Source organism: Cetorhinus maximus, chromosome 1, assembly GCF_964194155.1.
Source record: "Cetorhinus maximus chromosome 1, sCetMax3.hap1.1, whole genome shotgun sequence".
Lineage (NCBI taxonomy): Eukaryota > Metazoa > Chordata > Chondrichthyes > Lamniformes > Cetorhinidae > Cetorhinus > Cetorhinus maximus.
The window spans coordinates 38744741-38772198 of record NC_135879.1 but is presented as its reverse complement, the minus strand read 5'-3'; the positions used below and the strand labels follow the sequence as shown (position 1 = coordinate 38772198).

At 41.8% G+C, this 27458-nt stretch overlaps 1 protein-coding gene across 1 annotated transcript; it reads right to left on the bottom strand.

The window, feature by feature from the left end:
- Positions 1 to 1225: 1225 nt before the first annotated feature.
- On the bottom strand, positions 1226 to 27431 carry cetn4 (centrin 4). The gene is made up of 5 exons (XM_078539890.1): positions 27122 to 27431; positions 15898 to 16053; positions 14448 to 14576; positions 14204 to 14341; positions 1226 to 1435 (listed from the first exon to the last, which is right to left on the bottom strand). The coding sequence occupies exons 1-5, from the start codon at positions 27122 to 27124 to the stop codon at positions 1346 to 1348; spliced, it is 516 nt and encodes a 171-aa protein (XP_078396016.1). The 5' UTR covers positions 27125 to 27431; the 3' UTR covers positions 1226 to 1345.
- Positions 27432 to 27458: the final 27 nt, after the last annotated feature.

The window sequence follows — 27458 nt, the reverse complement described above, 5'->3', positions numbered from 1 at the left end:
AATATCGCGATGCCACGCGCTGACATCGGGATGCTCGCGCGACATTTTAAGCGCTGAAGTGCGGGCTCCGCCACCCGCACGTCAGCCAGAAAATTCTGTCCATTAACTCGATTTTCTCTCTCTCTACTGATGCTGCATATTTCTAGCATTTTCTGTTTTTATTGGAGTAGGGGACTGCTGTTCTGAAGCTGAAATTTAGTTACATCAGCAAGGAAAAATAGAGGTGAATTTATTCTATTTAATCCTTTTTTATTTGAGCAAGGAATGCATGGTCTGGATATTGGATACCTGAAATGGAATGCTTTCCTATTTTCTAGCACTAACATCCCACAACTTGAGCCCCTACACAAAAAAGTTGAATTTCATTTCATCTCAATGATACATAAAACATATTTAACTTCAAAATTATCAAAACTGTATCTCACTAAACAAAACCAATAGTATCATTTGAAGCCTTTTCTGATACAGTGAACACAATTTTATTAGCATTTGCTAGACTTTCAAGTCACAATTTGTCATCTGTGCCATTAAAGCTGGGTTAATAATTTTTCCCAAAAATCAACACCAATTAAAGTTGATTACTTTTCAGAATTCAAAACGTAAAATAGAAACAGCTTTGTGGGTAAAAATGATTCCACAGCTTAAATTTACTCCAACTGACAGTTCCCCATTACCTAGTGATTCCACCAGACACCAAATGAAATACTGAATGTAGGGCCTGTGGTCCACTTATAAAAGAAAAATTAGACTAACCCATGGACAAAGTTTAATAAAGATGTAAAATAACAAGCTTGAGTGATTTGAACGGTACAATTGGTAAGATGGTCACTTCAAATATTCACAAACATTTCAAACTCATATTTGACATAAAAGAGTATCACACAGTTTTAACACATTTGCTTTGCACTTTTAAAAAAAAATACACTACCAGTTGACTGTGTACTGCAATAGATCTTAATTGTGCTTCTGTAGCACTTGAAGGCAGATTTTATAAAGAGAAAGCGGAATATAATGATCGGGAATGTTACTGTAAAGGTAATGATAACTGCTACTTCAAAATACTATAGAAACTGAATTACACAATGCCACTTGGAACAACAGGGAATTCAAGATTCAGCAGAAATATAATTTATAGATCGCTTTCATGAAAATGAGTAAATTATTGATAGTTATGAAGGGGAATGTGCGCCAGTTGCTTGAATTTGTATTTTCTGGTTTTTAAAAAAAAAATAACTGATATTGAATTCAAATATACCAAAACTCAACAGATTTTCTTCATTCTTTATTACTTAAATAAAAACAAGTCACAACTAGTACTGCTTTGGGACTGTACGACAATATAGAATTAATAGAGGCTTGTTTTTTTCATGATCCGCAAAAATTCTTGTTCATTTATCTCACCATCACCATCACGGTCAGCTTCATCGATCATTTCCTGTTTATGAATGGAAAATAAATCTTTAAACATATTATTTGAAGTGGCACTTCTTCCTATATGATCATGAAACTGTAAACCTATTTGAAAAGTATATTTAAAAAACTCTTTCCAGAACAGTAAAGACACATACTAGCAGATTGTCAGTGGCTTTACTTACAGTAAATGTGAGGATTTGTTGCTTTATGGGAGGTAACATGATGGGCTAGATTTTGCTGGATTGAGGATCTCATGGCATATTATCTCACAGCATTAGACTTTACCTCAGCTCAAATTTATTTTGTGCTGTAACTTGCTGGAAGTGTAAGCTCATAAAGGCATGCAAGAGCAACAGGCCATCTGGGATCTGGGTAAATGATGGGACTAAGTGTTTCCCCCAAACAATGAGATTTAAGGATTAAGAAGGAAACATGGGAACAAGGGAGAAGGAGGGCGAATTACAGTGGGTTGAATAGAGTCAAATCAGGTACAGAAAGAGAAATAAAGGGGGAAAGAAAGATTGGATTAAGAGAGAAAAGCACAAAGAAAAAAAATGTATATTTTTTGAAATCTCTAACAGCAATTGACTGCATGCAGGGGTGATATTGAATAGTTTAAAATGTTCCCTTTCTGGATTAGAGAAATTGATTGGGATTGCATTATCAATTATCATATTGCTGTAAAGGTACTTATGCTATTAAATTACATCCCCAACTTTCTGCAGCAGGTTTAATAGGAAATGATTGTGTTAGTACAGCAAGATCTTAAAACCAGAGAGGTTAAAGGCAAGATTTTGTTAGCGCAAAGCAAATGGTGGAGAGGTGTTAATTAATCAGCAAGTTCTAGAAATTCGCAATTCACAGTGTATCTCTTAATCCCCTGAATTTGCTGATCTATTTGCACATCAACAATGTTGGGTTCAATTTTAACTGACTCAAAACCCATTCATCACACAGAATTAAAATCGGGCCTGTGGCACATCATTTGCACACTATTAATTTATTGGCAAGGTTGGGCCCCAATCACCAATTATGGTGATTACATTTTTATTATAGTATAGCTAATTATAACAGTAATTTGGGGTACAAATGGCACAATAGTTCCCATATGTTAAGTTAGTGCTCATTATTCTGTTTATATATGTATAACATTTTATGTCTTACTTTAAAAAAAAGCACAGGAAGATGTTCCAGGTTGTAGACAAGTAGATAGATGTGTAGCAGTATTTGCAGGGATGGCAATACAGCACTATGGTTACATCAGGAGGCTGGTTTTGAGTGTAGGAGCACTGGAATAGCAATGGTGGATACTAGGAACACCAGGAAAGGGTTTGGTGGGAATGACAATACTGGGAGTGAAGCCCAGGGCAGTGGGAGAGGATAGTGGAGAAAGGGAGGACTGGAAGTAGTATGTCAGATGCCTGAGGGCAAAGCAAGGCGGATGGTAAAGTTTGGGAGCAGATCAGATACAGGTCTCTGGGAGTGCTAAGGAATGGGGCGATAGGGTTGAGATAAATAGAAATAGGGGATTGCAAATGCAAACACACCAGATGAAAGAATGAAAGGTACAGAAATGATGGGTAAGGAAGGTTTGAATTCTGTGAAAACTGTGAGGAGAGTATTTTACCAAGTGGGTTGGGGGGAGGGGGGAGGTGGCAGGTGTCTGGTGGTGGAGAAGGAGAATGAATGCTCTAAACTCATTGACGTTTACAGCGCAGGAGGCCATTTGGTCCATCATGTCCACACTGGTCAACAAAGTTCCGACTACACTAATCCCATTTTCCAGCGCTTGGCCCCCATGCAGGCTATGGCAACGCAACTGAATATCTAAATACTTCTTAAATGTTACAACAGCTAGAGAGAGATAGGAGAGAAAGATACTGGAGGGACAGAGAAAAAGACAGGGAACAAGGCTCAGGGAGAAAACAAATAATCACATGCTAAAACCTATAACGATACCACTGTTTGTGGAATGGGATTCCCTTATTTTTCATGCCACTGTACTGTAAGAGTTGCCAAAGGGGATGTTGCTTTCTCCTTTGGAAAGGCAGCAACAGTGCCCCTTTGCAAGGAGGCTGCATGAAAAAAAAATTATAGGACAAAAACGAGAACACATATGTTAAGAATTCAAACTTTCAATGGCTCTGATGTATAATTAGAAAAAAGGAGTTTGCTGAAATATTAGAAGAAAACATAGGGCAAGATTTTTCAGATGGTGAGGTTTCCCGCCCCACCACTCGAAGAGTCAACAGGGAATACATCCCGGCCGATCATGGCAGCCTGCAGCCATTTAACGCTCCAAGGCACATTAATTGTTTGAAGACAGGGCTTCCACCCCTCACTCAGCAGAAGTCCCACCTTAGAGAGATTGGCTGGCACCTCAGTGGTCCCAGTGGCAACAGTGGCCAGGACTGGGACTATGAGAAGTTCCCAGATTCTAAGTCCTGGAGACCAGGACCAGGTAAGTGTGAGGTGGGGCTCAGGGTGGGGAGGGGAGTTGAGGCCAAGGGTGTGTTGATATTAATGGAGAGGCCTGAGGGAAGGTCCATTTAATATTACCACTATCCCTTGTTTCTACATGAGAAATGCATTTTCATCACTAATCAGGACCATTCTTTCATTAATTACTCTTTACATATATGTGTTTATGGACAGAATTTTACTGTCACCCGCTTGCAGGTTGCCAGGCATTGGGGGACCTGTAAAATTTCCTGGGTGGCCTTCCCACTTACCTGTCTGCACTTTTACTGGGGTTACTGGGGGGTGGTGGTGGCACTATAGGGCCGCTTCCCACCCAGTCTCAATTTTGAGGCTGGCTTGAGGGATTCAGGGGAGGTGGGAAACCTGGCAGGTCACCCTGCTCGGGCCTTGGGCAGGAAGTCGGGGGAAATGTCTCCCTCAAGGGCTCCCTTTCCACATTGGGTGCCTCTCCATTCCCATTCCCTACCCTCTCCCCCACCCACAGGTGCTCCCTTCCCTCAGGCCTCTCCATTAATATCAACACACCCTTGGCCTCAACTCCCCTCCCCACCCTGAGCCCCACCTCACACTTACCTGGTCCTGGTCTCCAGGACTTAGAATCTGGGAACTTCTCATAGTCCCAGTCCTGGCCACTGTTGCCACTGGGACCACTGAGGTGCCAGCCAATCTCTCTAAGGTGGGACTTCTGCTGAGTGAGGGGTGGAAGCCCTGTCTTCAAACAATTAATGTGCCTTGGAGCGTTAAATGGCTGCAGGCTGCCATGATCGGCCGGGATGTATTCCCTGTTGACTCTTCGAGTGGTGGGGCGGGAAACCTCACCATCTGAAAAATCTTGCCCTATGTTTTCTTCTAATATTTCAGCAAACTCCTTTTTTCTAAATAGTTTTGTTGTTTCCCTTCTATATCTGACACACCAGTTTTGATTTACTCTTTCACATTATTAACCTTACACTTGTCATATCCCTTTTATGCAGTTCCATTTAAATTTCCAAGTTTATACAAGGGACTCCAGGGGGAGAATTTTCTCCCCGTTGGGTGGGCCGGTTGGGAGCGGGGCCGATCACCGCCTGTGATCGGCTGCGTGTTGCCCTTTTACGTGGGTGGGCCAATTAAGGCCCGCCCAGCGCAACGCACACCTGGGAGCGCTCAGCGCTACCTGTGTGGGGCAAGGGGCAGGAGGGAGAGTCGGGTACTGCGCTCTTTAGTGCATGCGCGCAAAAGAGCGCAGAAATCTCCCTGAGGCACGGAGCTGCCCCAGGGAGATTAATTTCATTATCAAAAATTTTAAAAAAGAATAAATAATTCAGACATGTCCTCTCATGTGACATTGTCACATGAGCTGGGACATGTTAAGAATTTTCTTGAAACATTTTATTGAATCAATAAACCCTTCATGAAACCTCATCCCACCCATGGATGAGGTTCCATGAAAAATGCGAAGGCCGCCTGGGCTCTTCGCCTGTCCACCAACCTTAAGGTTGGAGAGGCAGCCCTGACAATTACTTCAATTAGATTATTAACGGCCTTAATAGGCTTTTGATAGTTCGGCGGGTGCGCAGCCAACTCTGGTGTGCGCGCGCCGAACTGAAGATCAGAATGGCGCGCAGTGATATCAGGACACATGCCCGACATCACCACGTGTCATTTTATGCATTGGCAAGCCCCCGCACGCAAACAGAAGATTCTGGCCCAGCTTTTGCTGAACCTCCTTTACTTCTTTTGGGAATATTACCTAGTTTACACCTAATCATTTCCCATTGGAACATTTCCTAATGTGTGTTCACTGACTTATGTTGCAAATTTTCTTTTAAATTTATCTGGTCTAGTTCCCTTTTTATGTTGTTGAAATTGACTTTTATCCAGTCAACAACATCTATCTTCATCAGTTCCCTCTTTTCAATTTTCCCAACAATCATAATTATACTATGGTCACTGTTCCCTAATTTTTCTTCTATCCATTCATTATTTAATAGGGTGAGATGAAGTAAGGTGGGAAGAGGCTTGTATGGAGCATAAACACTGGCTTAGACTTGTTGGGTCAAATGGTCTGTTTTGTACTGTAAAATTCGATGTAATTATTTGCTTTCCCAATTCACATCCTAGAATTAGATTCAGCTGTGTCTCTTTTGTTGCTAGACTAAGTCATACTGATCTAGAAAGCAGCCCTGGAAACAAAGGGGTAAATTTTATGATGTCTGTATAGCTGCTGAGGCCTTACTCACAGCCAATGAATATTGAAAAATTGCAGTAGGTGGTCCCACCACTGTTCTTGCAAAGTTTACCTTATAGTCGAAATGTCTTATCTCTTTTCCTAAATGCATTACCTTTTACCCCAATCTATCTTTGGATAATTATCGATCCATTATTACTGCTTTCTTATTTCTGCATTTTTCTCTTATTTATCCATATATTTCTTCCTCCACGTCTTTCACGAGTTCAGCAGTATTAAATAAATAGCAGTACTGTTCAGCAGTCTATGATAAACTACCAATAGAGTATTTGTTTCCATCTTATTCCTTAAAGTCTAATCAAACAGATCCAGTCATTTTCACCATTACTTATGATCCTTACATTCTGGTGCTGTAATGGGATCTTTGATCAATACTGCTATCCTTCCATTTTTCCTTACTCTATTCCTCTTGAATATTTTGTAACTAGGAATGTTCAGTTTCCAGTCCTACCATATTCTAAGTCATGCCTCTTAATGTCATTACATCATACCCCATGCCCATAGCAAGCTGTGGCATTAGCTAATTAATTTTATTTTAAAGGCTTCAATGCGTAAGACTTACACCTGCTTCTGTTTTTGGCAAACATACCCTTTTTAATTCCTCCCCCTTAAAAATCATTCTTCATTATTTACCTGTTTTGTATTTTTCAAAGTTTCTGTTTACTTTCCACTCCCTCATCTTATTTGCTCTCTCCCAATGCCGTTGGTTTTTAAATCCTCTGCCCTTGTGGTAGCTCTCCCAACTCTCAGCAAGAAGGTTGGGTGTTCCAGCCTCACTCCAGGGACTTGAGCATAGAACCTAGACTGATACTTTAGTACAGTGCTGCACTACTAGAGGTGCTGTTCCTCTGAAGAAATGTTAAAACCAGGCTCTTATGGGTGGATGTAAAAGATACCATTGCACAAATTTGAAGAAGAACAGAGTAGTTCCACTGGTGTTCTGATCAATATTTATCCATTTACTAATTCCTAAAAATAACAGAGTATTTGCTGTGTTGCATTTCCTACATATGACAGTGACTATAGTACTTCATTGGCTGTGAAGCACTTTGAGATGTCATAAGGTCATGAAAGGAGTTACATAAATGCGCTGTTTTTAGCATTTTATAGTTGTTATTGCAGCAGTGCCCCCCCCACTCTTTGGCGACACCGGTTGTTGCCGTAGAGAAAGCACCAACAACGTGCTTTCACCCCCACCATTGAGAGCCGACCCTAGGTTTCTGGAGGCTGGATGTCTGGGGGGAGGCTGGTGAAGGGGAGCTTGAAGTGGTGGGGATGGATGTGTAAAGTTAAAAAGAGGGAGGCTGAGGAATGATAATTCAGCAGCAGCAATAATAACAACATGGTGAGTGAGAGCGACACAGAGAGGAGCACCCAAAAACCTGGAGATTTTACTTGGGTAAAACCTGAAAAATGGTTTCTACTGGTGGACAAATGTGGAACAAAAACAGAGGATTCTCACTGGAAGAACCAAGGCGAAAGAAGGATTTTACACTGAGGGTCATTAATTAGACCATGAGACGCTTCACCACAAGTGCTATTGAGGGAGAAATTAGAACAGCATTTAAAAGGGAATGTGTAAGTATTTAAAAGAAAGAATATAAAGGCATTAGGGGGAATTGGAGTAAAGGAGAAAGCACCAACATCTGCATAGACACCAAGGGCCAAATGGCCTCCGCTTATTCTGCAATTTCTATCATTCCAAGAAAATTCTTCTTCACTAAGTCCAAACCCAAGGGATAGTTCAGAAATGCTGGTCCTGAGCTGAGTTTATAGTAATATGACCTGTGAGAAGTTCCCCAAACACCCGAGCCTATTGCCCTGGAAAGGCAAGATATCTCAAAAATTTCAGCAACAGGTGAAGCTAGCTGTTTCACGCTGCTACTATGCAGTAGCAACATGAGTGGTATTCATCACTAACAGGATGTAGCCATCAAGCCAAAAAGATGTTCTGCCTATCACACAAATGAGTAATGTGGTGTATGAATTTGAGTGCCAGTGTGATGCTAGGTATGTAGGCAGTATGTCCCAAAAACTGATGGATTGTATCAAACAGCATGTCCCTTCCGCTGTTCACAACAGGCAAGGTACATACCGTATCCAACCAGCCCATGCTTGCAAAACTCAAAAGTGTCCAACATGAGATGTGATTCTGTGATTGGACAATATTTGCTTAATAATCCTCAGTGTGCTAAAAAATTACAGACAACCAATTTAAGGTTGTCAATCAGGCTCGCAGTGTGGCACATTTGTGTGTACTGGAAGCTACATATATTAATACAAGGCCCTGCTCTCTGCAAACAGAAAGAACATGTACACACATTGCTCCTGTTTCAGCTAAACAAAATAAATGATCGCCATTCGCTGGTTCATTCCTCAGGTTAATACCCTGACCAATCAGAGTCAAGCTGCCTGGTTTAAATTTCAAACAATGCTTGGCAATTAACTGTCAGTCACCATTAATTGTTGCATTCTCCATGGCAACACCTCTACCGAGCATCCACTTGCCAACCAATCAGCACTCTCTTCTCATATAGTATAAAGTTGTTGCTTCCCCTGACACTGGTGTTCTTGCGATTGTCCTGATGAATGCAAGACAAAAAGCTTCAACAGCATGTCTTTTTTCAGCGATACTCAACTACTGCTCTTTGTGCAATCTCCTGGTTTAGTTCAGATTCGGTCCATGCCAGTTGATTTTGACGTGTGAAGTTCAAGTACAAATTGACTCAAAGGCTCCCAGCTCAGAGTTATCACTTTCAGAGTCCAAGTCAAAACAAGAGTTTAAAAAAAAAATAGGTGCTGTCGAAGGAGCCTTAGTGAGTTGCTGAAGTGCATCTTGTAGACAGTACACACTGCTGCCACTGTGCATTGGTGGTGGAAGGAGTGAATGTTTAGGTCGGTGGATGGGGTTCTGATCAAGCAGGCTGCTCTGTCCTGGATGATGTCAAGCATCTTGAGTGCTGTTGGAGCCACACACATCCAGGCAAGTAGAAAATATTCCATGACACCCCTGTCTAGTGCCTTATAGATGGTGGACAGGCCTCGGGGAGTCAGGAGATGAGTTACTCACCTCAGAATTCCCAGCCTGTGACCCTACTCTTGTAGCCACAGCTGGTCCAGTTCCATTTCTGGCCAACGTAATCCTCAGGAGGATTCAGAGATGGTAATGTCAAGGGGAGATGAATAAATTCACTCTTGTTGGAGATGGTCATCGCATGGCACTTGTGTGGCGTGAATGTTACTTGCCACTTATCAGCCCAAGCCTAATTGTTGTCCAGGTCTTGTTGCATATGGACATGAACTGCTTCAGTATCTGAGGAGACACGAATGGTACTAAACATTGTGCAATCATCAAAGAGCATGCCTGCTCTGACCTTATGATGGAGGGAAGGTCATTACTGAAGCAGCTGAAGCTGGCAGAACTCAGTAGTCATTTCCTGGAACTGAAATCGTTGGCCTCCAACAATCACAACCATCTCTGTGCTAGGTTTGGAGAGTTTTCCCCAATTCCCACTGACTTTAGTTTCACTAGGGTTCCTTGATGCCATACTCGGTCAAATGCTGCCTTGGTGTCAAGGGCAGTCACTCTCACCTCAGTTCTGGAATTCAGCTCTTTTGTCCATGTTTGAACCAAGGCTGTAATGAGATCAGAAGCCGATTGGCCCTGGCGGGATCCAAACTGAGCATCAGTGAACAGTTATTGCTGTGCAAGTGCTGCTTGATAGCACTGTTGATGACGCCTTCCATTACTTTGCTGATGATTGAGGGGAGGCTGATGGAGCAGTAATTATCCAGTTGGATCTGTCCTGCTTTTTGTTCACAGCATATATCTGGGCAATTTTCACATTGTTGGGTAGATGCTAGTGTTGTATCAGTGAATTATTGTATCATTATTGGCAATGAGGAGAATCTGAGTATCAGTAATAGTTATCAGTGAATTTTGGTGAGTTACTGCTGGTTACTGATGGAATCAGAGTTCCTCCACTTCTGGTTCCCCCTCCGGGAATCTCTCCCCCAACCTTCAGTTTATCCTCTTCCTGCCTACTCAGTTTCCTTTGTTCACCTGCTTTGGGGTGGTCTCCTAGTTCTTGGACCTTTACACATAACAGCTAGTGGTGCAAAATAATGAACAAAGACACTCAACTACAGGGGACCTGATCTTCAGGAGATAAATATAATAACATTTTCAGATGTCACATGATCAGATCTCTAGGACTACCTCCACCAGAGTTAGCAACATTGTTCAGGTGAAGCATATCTGTCCTGTACATATTACTCCTGTCGCAGAACCAGTACCAATGTCCAGAAATTTGAGCCATTTCTCCAGCCATGCATGTATTCATTACTTTACTATTCCCATACTGATTAATACATGAAACAGAGAGTAATCCTGAGATTATTAGCCTTGCCAGGACCACAAATCTATTCCTTCCTAAATGGCTCCATTATGAACATGAACTTCTTGCTGTTTTCCCTTCCCTCTCCAAAATAGTTTGTACTTGCTCCATTACATTCCTTGCACCGCAACTTGAAGCTCAACACACAAAAAGGGACTCTGCACTGTGGTAAAATAATTACCTGTCTATGCTCCTCACTATGGAATCAATTGCTAGTGATTTTGCATTTCATATTTGCTCCCTCCCTCAGTAACCACTTGCCCGGAGGTACCATGGTATTGCTCATGGTTGGTTTCCTTTAAGTTATCGCCACTGCCTACTTGCTTATCAGTTCAACATTCTTAAGAGATTTCTATATTACCTCTAGTTTCCACTCTGATTTCAGAGACTCACTTCTTTTCCTCAATTGCTCACTACCTACCTTCTGGATACATATTCCAGGAACCCTTCAGCATCACTTACAAGAAGTTCCCAGTGAACATAAACACCAGGGTGCAAGAGGAGCAGGACTTAAGGGTGCTTGTGCCCAAATCTTTGAAGGTGGCAGGGCAGGTTAACAAAGCAGCTAGCAAAGCAGCTAGAATTCTGGGCTTTAAAAATAGAGGAAAAAAGTACAAAAGCCAGGAAAATATTAGATTAGCCCCAGCTGCAGGACTGTGTCCAAACCTGGGCACCAGGCTGCTTTACAGAAACGATTTAGTAAAATAGTTCTAAGGATGAGGGACTGCAATTAGATGGATAGAAGCTGCTGTTCTCTTTAGAGCGGAGAAGATTGAGAAGAGATTTTTTAAAGGTGTTTAAAATAATGAAGGATTTACATCGAATAAATAAAATGAAAGAGTTTCTGATAGCTAAAGCATCAATAATCAGGTCAGAAATTTAAGGTACTTGGCAGTAAAAAGAGGCTACATGAGAAAAAATTTAATTTATTAAAAGAGGGATTAGGATTGGAATGCACTGTATGATAGGGTGGTGGACACAGATTCAATACTAGCCTTCAAAAATGAATTGGATAAATATTTGAAGGAAAATAAAAGTTGTAGTGATATGGGAAAAGAGCAAGGGAATGGGATCAACTGGATTGCTCTTAGAAACAGCCAGCACAGACTAGATGGGCTAAATTACCTTTCTCTATGCTGCACTATTCTATGATTTTATGGAATTGATGATTTTGAAAAAGTGAATACAAAATGCAAAGCTAAAGTGGAATCGTGGTGCAGTACGTTGATGCGCTGTGCATAAAACGACAGGATGTGGGTTACAACCACAATTCCCCGAAGAGTGAACTTTAACTTACCAGTAGCTAACTAAAACAAACAATGATTAGGGAATGGGTAAGCAGCAGAGTGGTTGCGGGGGGGCGGGCGCGGTACACAGGTGGGGGGAATTAAAGAAAGTAAATGTTGCCACCTATTAATGACTAATGCAATTGCAGGAGTTGCAGTGGTGCAAGAAGCAGTCACCCCAGAGCACTCATTGCTCATCTTCTACAACATAATATGCATAACAAGAAAGAGTGATTCAAAGACAAATGAGCGTGAGAGGAGAAACAGCAAAAACAAGCACTAAGAGAGAAAAAGAGTGAGTTCAGGGTAAAAACAGAAACTGATGGACATATGGTAAAAGGAAAGGGGGTGACAAAAATAAGGGAGAAGTGACATAGTTAGAGCAAGCAAAGCAGATCATTGGGAAAACAATGGCAAGAAAAAGAACAGTGTTAGATAAATAGGGGAAGGATGAAAGAAAAAGGCAAGCCAAAAAAAAGAGACAACAAAAGAGTGAATGAGAGAGGTAATGAAAAATGGGGAAAGAATGGGGGAAAGAAAATTAACAGGAGAGAGACATGGGAGAGAAACAGAGTGAGGAAAGGGAAAGAGAGAATGTGAGAAAGAAAAAAAAGAAAACAAGAGCGAAGGAATGAAATTGTGGAAAGCATGCTAGAGAGAGAGAGAGACACCAAGGGAGAGACTGCACAAGGAAAGAACAAGCAAAGGCAGACTGAAAATAGAGAGGAAAAGGGAAGAGAACTTGTAAGAAAGTGAAAGAAATTGATGAGTAAATTGAGCAAAAAGAGAAAAATGTCATATTTAGGTTCATGGATGTGCTATATCTCATTATTCATAAGTTAATAGGTAATTCCTCCAGCCAATTGGTGGCCATCAGCCAGCATGCCCTATTGCTGGGGGAGATGGTGGCATAGTGGTAATGCCACTGAACTAGTAATCCAGAGGCCCAGGCCCAGTCCAAGGCTCATGCTCTAGCGACATAAATTCCACTAGTTGCCGTGGAGCTTAAATTCAATTAATGAATCTGAAATATAAAGATAGTCTCATCTATTGTGGTAGAGACCCATCTGGTTCATGAATGTCCTTCGAGGAGGAAATCTGACGTCCTTACCACAGTCTGGCCTACAGATGACTCCAGACCTATAGAAACGTGGTTGACTCTTAATTGTCCTCTGAAATGTTAAGTTCAGTGGCAATTATGGATGGGCAACAAATGTTGGTTTTTACAACTGTTTGATGATGTGCCTGCATGCCACTGTAATGTAAAGCTCGGCAGAGCAAAGGTTAACATGGGACTGGAGGATAGCACCACCCAAGAATCAAATGGTAATTGGAACCAGCCTACATGGACGTAACAGCACCATGTATGACAGTAACCTGGGATCTGCAAATAGTTAAAGGTTAATAATGAAGGGTTCATGTTTAAATATACTAGTCTCAAGAGCTCATCATTGAGACATCTAATGAACCCATATTACAAGGTGGTTGGCAGCGGTGGGAATTCCTCAAAGATATCACATCAGTGGTGATATGAAAGGTGGCATTTTAAACGATGAACCCAGAACTGTATCCCAAGGTATGAGAACCTAAAAACAAAACTAGACAGATATGCACCTAAGAAGAAAAATTGAAGAAAGAATTGAAGAAACTTCGCTACAGCCTTAGAAGTTGAGGAATCACCAGGAGTAGAAGTTTACTGCAAGACCCCCGAGTGACGCACAGGTAAAAAAGAATCAAATGGAGATAACCAAGTACCAGAAACAGAGTAGCACTACCATTCGTCCAAACATGACAGACTGAGATGTGGAAGACTGTCAAGCCTCAAGACCGTCTGAATTTATAAAGTCAGGGAGAACTGGGATAGCAAGTAAAGATTGTATTACTAATAGTTACACTCCATTGGAAAGCTTTCTTTGGAGAAGAAAGGGGAATGTTGTATGATGTGCCCGCATGCCAGTATAATGTATAGGTGCTCGGCAGAGCAAGGGTTAACGTGGGACTGGAGGATAGCACCGCCCACAGTATGATGCACAGAGTCACATGGTAATAAACTGAGAGAACAGTTTAGAGAGAACATTCTGGAACCAGCCTGCATAAAGGTAACAGCACCATGCATGACGGTAATCTGGGATCTGTAAACAAAGTTTAAGAATAAAGGGTTCCTGTTTAAATATACAAGTCTCAAGATCTCATCATTGAAACATCTAAAGAACCCATATTACAACACCAACAACGCCCGCATCCCATGAAAGAATAAAGAGAAAAAATCTGAAATTATGTTGTTTTTAAAAACCAAGAGTTTCCAGACTTGATACTGTCTTACATACTGCATATAAGAAATTATTAGAAGTACAACTTTCCTATCCAGAGGAAAAAACACACACAAAAAGAACCACCTGTAGCTCTTCATCAGTTAGATTTTCGCCCAGTTCTTTAGCAACTCTCTTAAGGTTCTTGAATGATATCTTGCCGGTGCCATCATCGTCAAACAACCGAAAGGCTTTCAAAATTTCTTCCTTGGAGTCTTTCTCACTCTGGGATAAAACAAGTGGTTTTATCAGATCCTTGATTATCTTTTCATTAACACTAATATTTCAAAGGCAATTCTTGGTTTTTATGCACATGTAAATGACATCTCACCATTTTCTGAGTCATCATAGCTAGGAAGTCATTGAAATCAATGCTACCAGATCCTTCCTTGTCAATGTCTGAAATCATCTTTCTTATTTCTTCCTTTTTAGGTTCAAACCCCAATGCACGCATGGCAACCTAAAAAAAGTGTTAACATGTCATTCCATTCAACTTTACAATATGGATGCAATTTAAATAAAGGAAGATAGAAATATGATTTTAAAAGGAGAAGGACAATATGGATATAAGCATTTCATGCCTCCACTTTCAACATAGAAGCAATTTAGTTTCTATTTAGTACAGAAACATCAGCATCCTACATATTTGCATACTTTACAGTTTTGGATGCTGAACAGGAGACACCCAAGGTAGTAATGTCAACCTTGGCTCAATAACCAGTACTGAGTTTCCCTAGCTTGGGCATCTTCCTTTACCATCCGAAGTACCAAAAGGCAGAAAAGTAGAATAAACGTGTATTTACATAGCACCTTTCACAATCTCAGGTGTCCCAAAGCACTTTATACAAAATGATGTACTTTTGAAGTATAATAATTGTTGTACTGTAGGGAAAGATGATCAATCGATCTTCACTGTGAGAGAACAGCAGTCAAAATATGTATCTGCAGGGAGAGGTGTTTAGGCTTCTGCTACTGAGAAGGTGAGCTGAATACTTTACCTTGCAAGTACCACCCTGCATCTATTAATTTATTTAAAAAAAATAGAAGTAATCACAGCCAAAGTCTGTTTTGTGTTAAATTTACAGGCCGCAGTGTGAAATTAGCCACATTTGTAGCATTGACCTAATGTAGCCATGAGGGTTGTAAAACATGAGTGAATATTCAGATTAAATTCTTTTATAAAATTTTAAAACTTAAAAAAAGATCTGAATTGTTTGATTTAAAAAATATTATAATCTATACAGATATTAGAAATTATATTAAAATACACCAATTATACATATCAGTGTGGTTCAAGGAGATTTTGGGTCAAAGACTAACTCCAGGAATTGAGCATACAATCTCAAATGACTCTGCAATATTGAGAGGCTGAATTATCAAAACACTGTCTGTCCCTTCAGAGAATAGTGGATCTTAAAAATCCCATAGGACTATTCCATGAGGAGCAGGATGGTCTTATGTGTTTAGGTAAGATTTGGCCCTTCATTATCACTGCCAAACAAACAGACCACTGATCATTGATTCCATTGCTGTTTGTGGCATCTTGTTGTAAAATGGCTACATCATTTGCCTACTGGTAATGTATTTACTGCAAATCATTTTGAGATGCAGTAAGACGCACTATAAATGCAATTCTCTTTCTATACAAACTTAAGTTTCGGACTGTTGTTTGAATGGATTTTCCTAAGAACTGCAAATAGTCTTCTAATTCTACCTCTAAGAATTGAAATTTAAAAGATAAAATGTAGTATAACATTGATGTTGGTATTATTTAAAAACACCTTGATTTCCTTTACATCAATAGTTCCAGAACCATCAGTATCAAACAAATCAAAAGCCTCCCGGATTTCTTGCTTTTGTTCCTCTGTTAGATCAGGTCTTGGCCCAGGTTTTTTGCGCTGTGAAGATCCAATGCCACTTTTCCTGAAGCTTGATGCCTAAAGGATTAAAAATAACTTGGTGATTTGACATATACATTTAAATGGTTACTAATATTGGTGCAAACAACACTTACTTCCACCCTGTTCAATAGAACCACAGGGGTTTATAGCACAGAAGGAGGCCATTCAGTCCATAGGTCTCTGCCAGCTCTTTCCTAGAGCAGTCCAAAACTAATTATTTTTCCCTGGCTTCTCCCCAAAGCTTCACATTTTCTCAAATCTAAATATGTATCCACTCTTAAAACATTCCCTGAGCGCAAAGCATTCCATGTCCCAACAACTGCTGTGTAAAAACATTTCTTCTAACATCTCTCCTTCTGCTCAATAATTGTTTTAAATTGATGAGCCTTCGTAACGAACTCCTCAAAGGAAATCATGCTTCACTATTCATTCTATTTAAGTTCTTCATAATTTTAAAAATAAATATTAAATTTTCTCTTAGTCTTAACTGTTCCAGTTGAAATAGTCCCAATTATCTCAAAACTCTGCTAACAACTATAGTTTGCCATCTCTACAATGCTCATCATGTACCATATTCTTTAGTTGGTGTTCTCTTCAATCATAATTCTTTTGCTATGAATGGGCAGAATTTTCCATTCTGGAGACTAAGTCCAGTGGCAGGCGGAAAATTCGGCAAGATTCCCGATGGGTGGCAGGGTGGGTGAACATGCGCAATCTTCCGCTTTTCAGCTTATTAATTATGCATCAGCGAGGAACTTGGCAAATCTCGTGGCAAAGTAGGCAGGAAGTCACACACCCTGGCTTAATCTCATGGGGTCGAAGGTCCTTGCACCATATTTAAAGGGCACCCGGACAGACATTCACTCACTGCAGGGCAGGAACTCCATGTTATTCCTCCAGAGTCCTTGCGTCCGCAACCTGCACTGGAGAAGCTCGCAAATGTGAGCAACCACATTCCGAAACATACAAGGGCGCCTCCGGCATTGATTTTTGCTCATCTCTAGACAAGAGCACAGCCAACAATACACCTATGGTTGGACCAATGCTCGCCATTGCAGTGGTCCATGCTCGCCAGTCTCTTGACCTTATAGAGGCCCTGCTGCCTCTTGCTGCTCAGGCCCTTGCTCCTCCTAGCCCTCCATCTCCTCATCTGGATGAGAGCCATTAACAAGGCAGGGTTGCCTACAGCCTGCATCATCGACACCCTAGTGGCTTATGAACAAATTGAAGTGATAAATTTAATGTGCATGTCCTTTACATGCTTCCCTCCATCTCCAAGCCAGCAGGCAAGTGCCAAGCCCTTCACCTGGCCTCTGTCTAGACATGGCGTCCCCACTCCACCCCTTCCAGGTGTAAAAGACATCCTGGAGGACCAGAAGGTGTTCCTTCCGTTCATACATGAATGCGTATAGAGACATTGCTCTTTAACGAGGGTAATGACAACCATATGCAAGAATTCTCAAGTGGACACTTTACCACTTGTCTCCACTATCCTTGAAACTCTATAGAGAGACCTTTGCCTCGGCAGCATCGAAGACCAACCACATGATCCCTTGTCAGAAATCTCCATCCTCCTGGGTGAGTGGTCATAACTGAGTCATGAGTTGGCTGCTCTCTACCAGCTATGTCCCTTGGAGGCATCCACCTCCCTCCCTCACTTCATCCCTGCCTCTGACTGCAGCCAATGGCAAATGGCACAGAATGAAGAGCAGCTCCACTCTTTGCTGGGATCTCGATATTATGAGACACGAGTCAGGAACAAACCTGCTGCAATGTGGCCTTCAACATAGAGAGGAGAACACAACTGAGCATCTTTGACATCCAGCTGCCTCATAGTTATTAGGGTGACCCTTTAGCGGCCACTTGTGTTGACCTTGAACTCCACCCACCCGAAAAGACCCTCCTCCCATTTCCAAGGATTCACACGTACAGAGCAACTGTGTTGTCAAGTGCAACCATGATAGAATGGTGCACATAATGTTGCAGACATGTTCCAACACCTTATACCACATCACCCATCAACTTCCATCCATCACCATAGACCCATCCAATATCACCATTCATCGCCCTTCTGTCACCCTTGAATCTCCCCCCGTTACCCTGGGCCCTATAAACATCCACCTCCACATGCCATTCCTCCCCTTAGAGCTGACACCCATTACCGTCTTCATACCCACCCTGACCCTGCCCCCTTCCGTTATCCAAGCCACCTGTCTTGTCCCTCTCTGTGGCCCAGCTGATGATATCTTCACCGGCCAGACTCACACTCTGGACCTGCCACCCTACCTCATGCCACTACCTCCTCTGACTGTGACTGTTCCCTTCTCCCACCTGTACGCTGAGTTCTCCCCCAAGGATCCCACTGTCAATGCCACTGACCCCGCCCTCTAAGAGACTTTCCCCCTTCCCAGATATCCCACCCACCTTACCTGAACACCCCACCCAGCTTCCCCGGACGACCCACTTACATTTCCCCGTAAGCCTGCTTCCCTTGACTAGCCTTAGAGCTGCCTGTGATACAAGCACCCAAAATCTCCCAGCGATGCTTTTAATGGTAGGCGAAAGCAGCCTCTATGTATCTTGAAGCTGTTGATGAACTGAAGCTCGCCAGGTGCATGCCACTAATGTACAGTCGCGAAATAGACCGCTCTAATTATCTGCTAGCGGGGCAATTAATTTCGAGGGGTAATGTAATTCCAATGAGTTGGCCTTTTAATAAGCGTTCATGAGATGGAAATGAATGCAAATGTGGTTCCCGACAGATCAGCAGGAGACTCGACCCGCCTTTAAACAACCATCAAAGTCAGGAAAACGAAATCCCAAACTAATTTTCCGTCGTCGGAAAACTGACTTTTTCCATCGCTCCAAATTTAATGCCCCCACCTGCAACGATTCCCGCTGCTGATGGGAGCAGAAAGTTTTGCCCATTGTATCCCTAAGTTATATATCTGAATCAATTTCAAATTCTATATTGGCTCCCCCATCCTAATGCTGTACTTCAATGAAAAATATCAATTTTACTTCAAAAGCAAATTTGGAATAAACTCTGAAACTAAAGCAAGCAAAATGCACAACTGAGTCCTGTTTGTATTGTTCAATACATTAGCTATGAGCTACATGTCGTTAATTGGGAATCTAAATTGCCTAACTACGTTTTTGATTAGGAAATAAAAAACAATAAATAGACACTGTCATTTGGTGCATGATCTCAATGCACATTTGCACAGCATAAGCATAGGTTTTGAGCAAGGCAAAAAGTGTGGGAGTGTTCTTGATGACTGTGTGTGCTTTACTTCCTTGAGTACTGTTCATTTGTTATCTTCTAAAATGGTGTGTAACTTGGATAAAAACACCAGGTCTCAGCATAATGGAGCACAAGCTCAATTAATTGGAATAAACCATACCAGGCCAGAAGAAAGCAAGCTCAACCAATAGTGAACAGCTCCAACAAGGCAATGATGGCAAAGGGCAAGCAACATCTAACCAGGATCTGAATGGAGAGCTGGGATGGATCTAGCATGTCTTGTTGTGAGAGACAACATTGTCAGCCATCATTCCAATGAAGTCAATGTACTACTCCCAATTGTTGGACAAAAGCCTAGAAGCTGCATTAATGAGCTCTGTCTATTAAATTCACGCCAGGTGGTGTGTGCCAAAGTCTTCCACTGTCATGCCATTTTGCATAGGCAAGAAAGTTGGCAGAGGTGCCACCTGCCAGGAACCCAACTGAGCCACTTAAGTGGCCAATTAAGGACCACTTCCCACTTCCAATGGCTTTTTTCCCATGTCAGCAGGGCCCGCTGGGATGGTGGTTGTAGTTATTGGAGGCCAATCATCTCAGCCCCAGGACATTGCTGCAGGAGCTCCTCAGGACAGAGTCCTAGGCCCAACCATCTTCTGCTACTTCATCAATGACCTTCCTTCCCTTGCAAGGACAGAAATGGAGATGTTCACTGATGATTGCACAGCCATCACTTCCATTTGTAACTCTACAGATAATGAAGCAGATTTTGCCTGCATGCAGCAAGACCTGGACAACATTCAGGCTTGTGACAAGTAACATTCACACCGCCCAAGTGGTAGGAAACAAGAGTCTCAGCACATCCCCAAGACATTTAATGGACTAATGTCGCAGGGTTACCACTGACCAGAAATGTAACTGCACCAGTCATACAAATACTATGGCTACAAGATGCCCTTTGCCATCATGCACTTGACGTAGTCTACTTGGACTTCAGCAAGGCTTTTAATAAGGTCCCGTATGGGAGACTGATAATGAAAGTAAGAGCCCATGGGATCCAAGGCAATTTGGCAAACTGGATCCAGGATTGGCTGAGTGGCAGGAAGCAGAAGGTGATGGTCGAGTATTTTTGTGACTGGATGCCTATGTCCAGTGGGGTTCCACAGGGATTGGTGTTGGGTCCCTTGCTGTTTGTGGTATATATAAACGATTTAGACTTGAATATAGGAGGGTTGATCAGTAAGTTCGCGGATGACATGAAAATTGGTGGGGTGGTAAATAGTGAGGAGGATAGCCTTAGATTACAGGAGGATATAGACGGGCTGGTCAGATGGGCTGATTTGTGGCAAATGGAATTTAAGCCGGATAAATGTGAAATGATGCACTTGGGCAGGACAAACAAGGCACGGGAATACACAATGAATGATGGGACCCTGGGAAGTACCGAGGATCAGAGGGACCTTGGTGTGCATGTCCACCGGTCCCTTAAGGTAGCGGGACAGCTTAAGAAGGCATATGGGATACTTGCCTTTATTAGCTGAGGCGTAGAATATAAGACCAGGGAGGTTATGCTAGAACTGTATAAAATGCTGCTTAGGCCACAGTTAGAGTATTGCGTGCAGTTCTGGAATCTGCATTATAGGAAGCATGTGATTGCACTAGAGAGAGTGCAGAGGAGATTTGCCAGGACATTGCCTAGGCTGGAGAGTTTTAGTTATGAGGGGAGATTGGATAGACCGGGGTTATTTTCCCTGGAGCAGAGGAGATTGAGGGGGGACATGATTGAGGTGTATAAAATAATGAGGGGTGTAGACAGGAAGGAACTTTTCCCCTTGGTGGAGGGATCAATAACCAGGGGGCATAGATTTAAAGTAAGGGACAGGAGGTTTATAGGGGATGTGAGGAAGAATTTGTTCACCCAGAGGGTGGTGGTAATCTAGAACTCACTGCTTGAAAGGGTGGTAGAGGCAAAAACCCTCATAACATTTAAGAAGTATTTGGATGTGCACTTGCGATGCCATGGCTTACAAGGCTATGGGCCTAGTGCTAGAAAATGGGATTAGAACAGTTAGGTATTTGTTTGACTGGAGCAGACTTGATGGGCCGAAGGGCCTTTTTCTGTGCTGTAGACCTATATGACTCTTGAGAGCAGGTCAGAGGCTGGGTATTCTGCATGCAGAGAGCAAACTCACCTCCTGACCTGTCAAAAACTTTCCAACATCTATAAAGCACAAGTCAGGACTCTTGCAATACTTTCCACTTGCCTGGATGAGTACAGATCCAACACTCAACAAGCTCAACACCATTCGGGACAAAGCAGCCCACCTGATTTGCAGTCCCATCCACCACCTCAAACATTCATTCCCTCTATCACTGGTGCACCATGGCTGCAGTGTATATCATCTACAAGATGCACCGCAGCAACTCAGCTTTCTCAATAGCATCTTACAAATTCATGACCTCTGCCATCTAGAACAAGAACAGTGGATGTATGAGAACATCAACACCTACAATTTCCCTGCAAGTCGCACACCACCCTGATTTGGAAATATATTGCTGTTCCATCATTATCTCTGGGTCAAAATCCTAGAACTCCCTACCTAACAACCCTGTGGAAGTACCTTCAAGACATAGGGGTTCAAGAAGCCTACCACCTTCTCAAGGACAATTAGGGATGAGCAAGTTGGTCTTGCCAGCATTGCCCACATCCCATGAATGAATAAAAAAGACTACAGACTTAAAAGTTGTATGAATATCTATTAAACTTGTATTTTATTGTTAAGAAAACCATTAGTTAAAAAAGTAATCTTGGTTGATACTTATCTTCAATTGCCCTAAAATGTTGAGAGTTAAAATGAATCCTTTACATCTCTTACTTGCTCCCCATAACCTCAATTATCCTTCTTCAAAATACTATCAAAGAGAATTTATACACTCTGTCATGATGCTAGACCAAGTTTTTGGTAAGATCCGGTTAGGGACCACTAACATTTTGTTTAAAGCAGACAGAGATTGAAATTCAAGACGCTTGCTCAGAGAATAAAAGACTTGAAAGGGATATCAAACAAAACAATAAATCCATATCATTGTTTATATAACTTAATCTATATACTGGAGAAAAAAGAGTGGCAAAGGGGAATGTGGGTCCATTAAAGACAGTAGTGGGTTATACAGTAATTGGCAAGAAAGAAACAACGGACTTGCTAAATAAATTTTCACAGTAGAGGAAGATGATACAATACTAGTGATACGAGGAAAGCAAATTAAGAGGAGGAACAAATTAGATTCAATACAAGCAAAAAAATGGAAAAATAATTAGACAAATTTCCAGACCAGATGATTTCCAACCGAGCCTACTAAAATAGGTGCATTGCCATAATTTTCCAAAGCTCTCTTGATTCAAGAATTGTGCTGTTAGATTGGAATACTCGTTATTTAAGAAGGGAGTGAGAGAGAAAACAGGTAGCAACAGTCAGTTATGAGAACGTTACTGAAATCTGTCATTAGGAGCGTGACTGAGCAATAATTGGATAAGAATGGATTGGTCAGAGAGTCATCATGATTTGTGAAGGTTAATCATGGCTGACTAATCCAGTTGATTTTGTTGGGGATACTGACATGGTGGATAAGGAGTGTCTAAGAACATTATCTATATGGTCTTCCAAAGAGGCAATTGATAATGTTCCACACAAAACACTTGCAACATGGATTGGAAATTGAAAGTTCTGATAAAAGGACATCAACCTGAAACATTAACTCTGTTTCTCTCCACAGATGCTGCCTGACCTGCTGAACATTTCCAGCCATTTATTTTTAATTTCAGATTTCCAGCATACGCAGTATTTTGCTTTTGGATTGGAAATCGATTGGGAGGTATGAGACAGGGAGTAGGGATAATTAGTCTGTGGAATTCTCTTCCCAGAGAACAAAGGAGACAGGGTCATTGAATCATTTTAAGGCTGAGTTACACTGACTCCCTTGTCAACCAAGAATCTAAGGGTATAGGAGGTAGAGAGGAAAGTTGAGGCCACAATCAGATCAGCCATGATCTTATCAAATGGCGGAGCAGGCTTGAGAGGCCAAATGGTCGTCTTCTCCTAACTCATATGTCTGTAAAGGGAACATAGTCTGATTGATGAAGTGTGATGGGTGGTGTTCTTCTGGGATCAATACTGGACCTTCAGCTTTTCACAGAATCACAGAGTGCAGAAGAGGCCTTTCGGCCCATCGAGTCTGCACCGACACGTGAGAAAAACCTGACCTACCTACCTAATCCCATTTACCAGCACTTGGCCCATAGCCTGTTATGACGTGCCAAGCGCTCATCCAGGTACTTTTTAAAGGATGTGAGGCAACCCGCCTCCACCACCCTCCCAGGCAGCGCATTCCAGACCGTCACCACCCTCTGGGTAAAAAGGTTTTTTCTCACATCCCCCTAAACCTCCTGCCCCTTACCTTGAACTTGTGTCCCCTCGTGACTGACCCTTCAACTAAGGGGAACAGCTGCTCCCTATCCACCCAGTCCATGCCCCTCAGAATCTTGTACACCTCGATCAGGTCGCCCCTCAGTCTTCTCTGCTCCAACGAAAACAACCCAAATCTATCCACCTCTCTTCATAACTTAAATATTTCATCCCAGGCAACATCCTGGTGAATCTCTTCTGTACCCCCTCCAGCGCAATCACATCCTTCCTATAATGTGGCGACCAGAGCTGCACGCGGTACTCCAGCTGTGGCCTCACCAAGGTGGAAAAAAGAATAAAGAGTCGTATATCCTAATTTGCAGAAGGCAGTAGGTTAGGTGAAACAATAAGTTGTGTCAATGGAAGCAGGAAGTCACAAAGAGGCATAGGCAGAAGGGCCAAAACTGTGGCAAATGGAAATCAATATGGGGAAGTGTAGATCCACTTTGGATCCAAGCAAGACAAATCAGAAATTTTTCTTCCAATGATGAGAAACAAGAAACTGTGGAGAGCAAAGAGATTTAGGTGACCATGTGCAAAAATCAGTAAACATTAAAAGCTCATGGATAGGCAGCTTATTTTTGACAGCAGCCATTCTAACCTGAAAGGAGCAGGACACCAGAAAAGATGTCAATCAAGAATTAACCCTTTAGTCTTTTGAAGAGAAGGACTTGACTATTGAACTGAATTGTATTACTGACTTAAGGTTGTGTGCAGCCCTATCGTTAATAAAATCAATTGTTAGAAACTTTTAAAGTCTTGATTGATCTTACTTCTGATTACCCTAGAGGAAAGAGAGCTAAAAATCTTCAACATCTTCACATAAAGGTAGTGGAAATTTGGAACTCTATCCTCCAGAAGACTATAAGTACTGCAACAGTTAAAATTTGAGGGTTTTTTGTTAATCATTCTTGGGATGCAAGTACCACTGGCAAGGCTGACATTTATTGACCATTCAAAGTTCACCTTGACAAAGTGATGATGGGCCTTATTGAATTAATGCAGTCCTTCTAATAATGGTGCTCCCACAATACTGCTGTTAGGTAGACAGTTCTAGGATTTTGATCCAGCGACAATGAAGTAAGGTAGTAAGTCCAAGCCAGGATGCCGAAATTTAAAAGGCTACAGTGTTCTTGTGCACGTGCTTCTCATGTCCTTCTGAGTGCTGGAGTTTGTGGGTTTGTGAGATGCTGCCGAAGAAGCTTTGGTAAGTGCATCCATGGTATGTCAATGGTGAATGTTTAGACTAATAGGTGAAGTGATTGTTTTGTCCCAAATGATATAGAGATTCCCCACACCCACCCCCCACCACTTGCACCCACACCCCAGCCACCTGGCAGACTTGGCAATGGTAAGAGCTATGAATGTCATGGGAAGATGTTTAGCTTTTTTCTTGTTGGAAATGGTCATTGTCTGCACTTGCGTGGTATGAGTGTTATTGGCCATTATATGCAAGCTCGATGTTGGGCATGTCTTGCTGCATGTAGGGATGGATTACTTCATTATCAGATGAAGTGGTGAGTAGTGTAACATCAGTCCCATTTCTGACCTTATGATAGGGGTAAGATCATCATGAACAGCAGGAAATAGTTGGGCAAGGACATTAGCCTGACGAACCATTCCAGGAGTATCCTGGCCTCTAACAATCACAACCATCGTCTTTTGTACTAGGTATGACTCCAGCCATTTGAAAATTTTCCCCAATCCCCACTGACTTCAGTTTTACTAGGGCTCCTTGGTGGCACACTCACTCAAATACTAACTTAATGTCAAGGGCAGCCACTCTCACCTAATGTCTGGAATTCAGCTCAAGTCAATGATTGTCCAAGATCTGGAGCCAAGTGGTTCTGGCCTAAGTGAGCAGGTTATTGGTGAATACAAGCTACTTGAAAGCATTGTTGATGACTCCCTCAATTGCTTTTCTGATCAGTGAACATAGATTGATAGGGCAACAATTAACTAGGTTGGCTTTATCCTGCTTTTTTGTTTTGCACAGGACATATCTGGGTAATTTTCTGTATTGTCAGGTAGATTCCAGTATTGTAGCTGTACTGAACAGTTTAAATAGTGGTGCAGCTAGCCCTGGAACACAGGTCTTCAGCACAATAGCTGAAATGTAGCTGGGGCCACGAAGCCTTTGTTGTGTCCGGTTCACTCAATTGTTTCATGAAATTGAAATTAGAGTTAGAATTCGGCCATTCAGGGATGATGTCAGAAAGCACATCTTCACACAAAGGGAGATCTGGAACATTCTCCCCCAAAAAGCTGTTGGGTCTAGATCAATTGAACATTTCATAACAGAGTCTGATAGATTGTTGTTAGGCAAAGATATTAACGGTTACTGAACAAAGATGGGTCATGTCCTAATTGAATAATGGAATGGCTTGAGAGGCACTGAATGGCCTACTCCTGTTTCTATGTAGTGTAGATTGAATCAAATTGGTTGAAGATTGGCTGTTCTGTGAGTATGACTGTGTCACATGTTTGTATGATTGATCTATGGGTCAACTCTCCCAATGTTGGCACCAGCACCCAGATGTTGGCGAGGAGAACTTTGCAGAATCAATTGGGCTAGGTATGCCTTTATGGTGCTCTGAATCAATGCAGAGTATAGTTTATTCTTGTTTTGCTTTCTAGTGATTTGAAACAACTGAGTGACTTGATAGAATATTTCAGAGGGCAGTTTGGAGAGACATATAGGCCAGACCAGGTAGCAGGGGCAGATTTTCTTCCCAAAACAATATTAATGAAATAGTTAGCTTTTTAAAATCAATAAACAATTTATTTCCACGTTTTTAAAAAGTAATTACAAATTCACAAACTACCACATAGTCCAGATTAATAGTCGAATAAAACGATTATAATCTGTTACATGAATAATTCAGCAGAATGTCTTACATCAATTCTGGTCTGCAAAAGCTGCTTTTCTGAAGTTGAAAGAGAGAAACATTATGCAAAATGATTAGAGCATTTGAGAGCTTTGGAGCTGGGGCTCACTGCACATGGTTGCTGTAGCCTCACTCGCTAAAAAGCAAGGTATCAATCGACAGAAGCGGATATTTGACATGTCTGTTTGATCTGGGTTGGGGTTTGGACAAAGTTAATAATATCCAATATCCTGGGATTTGTAAATACTCTAACTGACAGTATGATTCATTTCCCTTTAAAGTAAAATCCAGATTTTTAAAGCCCATTAAAATTGGCTAAATTTTGACTTTGAATCTGCTTGACCTAAACTTGCAGTTGCAGACTTAAGGATCAATTACACCTAGAACAAGTAGTGGGACTATTTACTAGAGTCAAGAAATCCTTCCTTACGGACAAGTGGAGGAAAACCAGTCATTCAGTGAATTACTCAACAAATTATCAACTCAATCAGGAATTTTTTAAAAAATCTTACCATTGCCCCGAGGTAAGCACTTAAACTGTATATAAAACAAACCGCAAGGTTGAGATCTTCCAGCGACTGTTTAATTTTTCCAACGTAAACAAACTCTCAAACACCTTACTTAGTTTCCCAGACAAACACACTCCACTCGTCAACAACCGAAGGCGGGCGCAATGATGTCACTCTGACTGACACTTCAGATGACCATTCACAAACCAGCGTCTGCGCTGGACCAGCGATGACGCGCATTCACTAACCAATGACGTCAAGCTTGATGGCGGGCAAGGCGCGCGCGCTTGGTATCGCAGCAACCCGCTCAAACAGGCCGCAGCCAACTACTAATTAAACA

Excerpts from the sequence above, each read along its gene's own strand:
- cetn4 (XM_078539890.1), bottom strand. Across the intron at positions 14,342-14,447 it reads CTATGATGACTCAGAAAATG|AGTGAGAAAGACTCCAAGGA; the intron begins GTGAGATGTCAT and ends GTTTTATCCCAG. Across the intron at positions 1,436-14,203 it reads TAACTGATGAAGAGCTACAG|GAAATGATCGATGAAGCTGA; the intron begins GTGGTTCTTTTT and ends ATTCATAAACAG.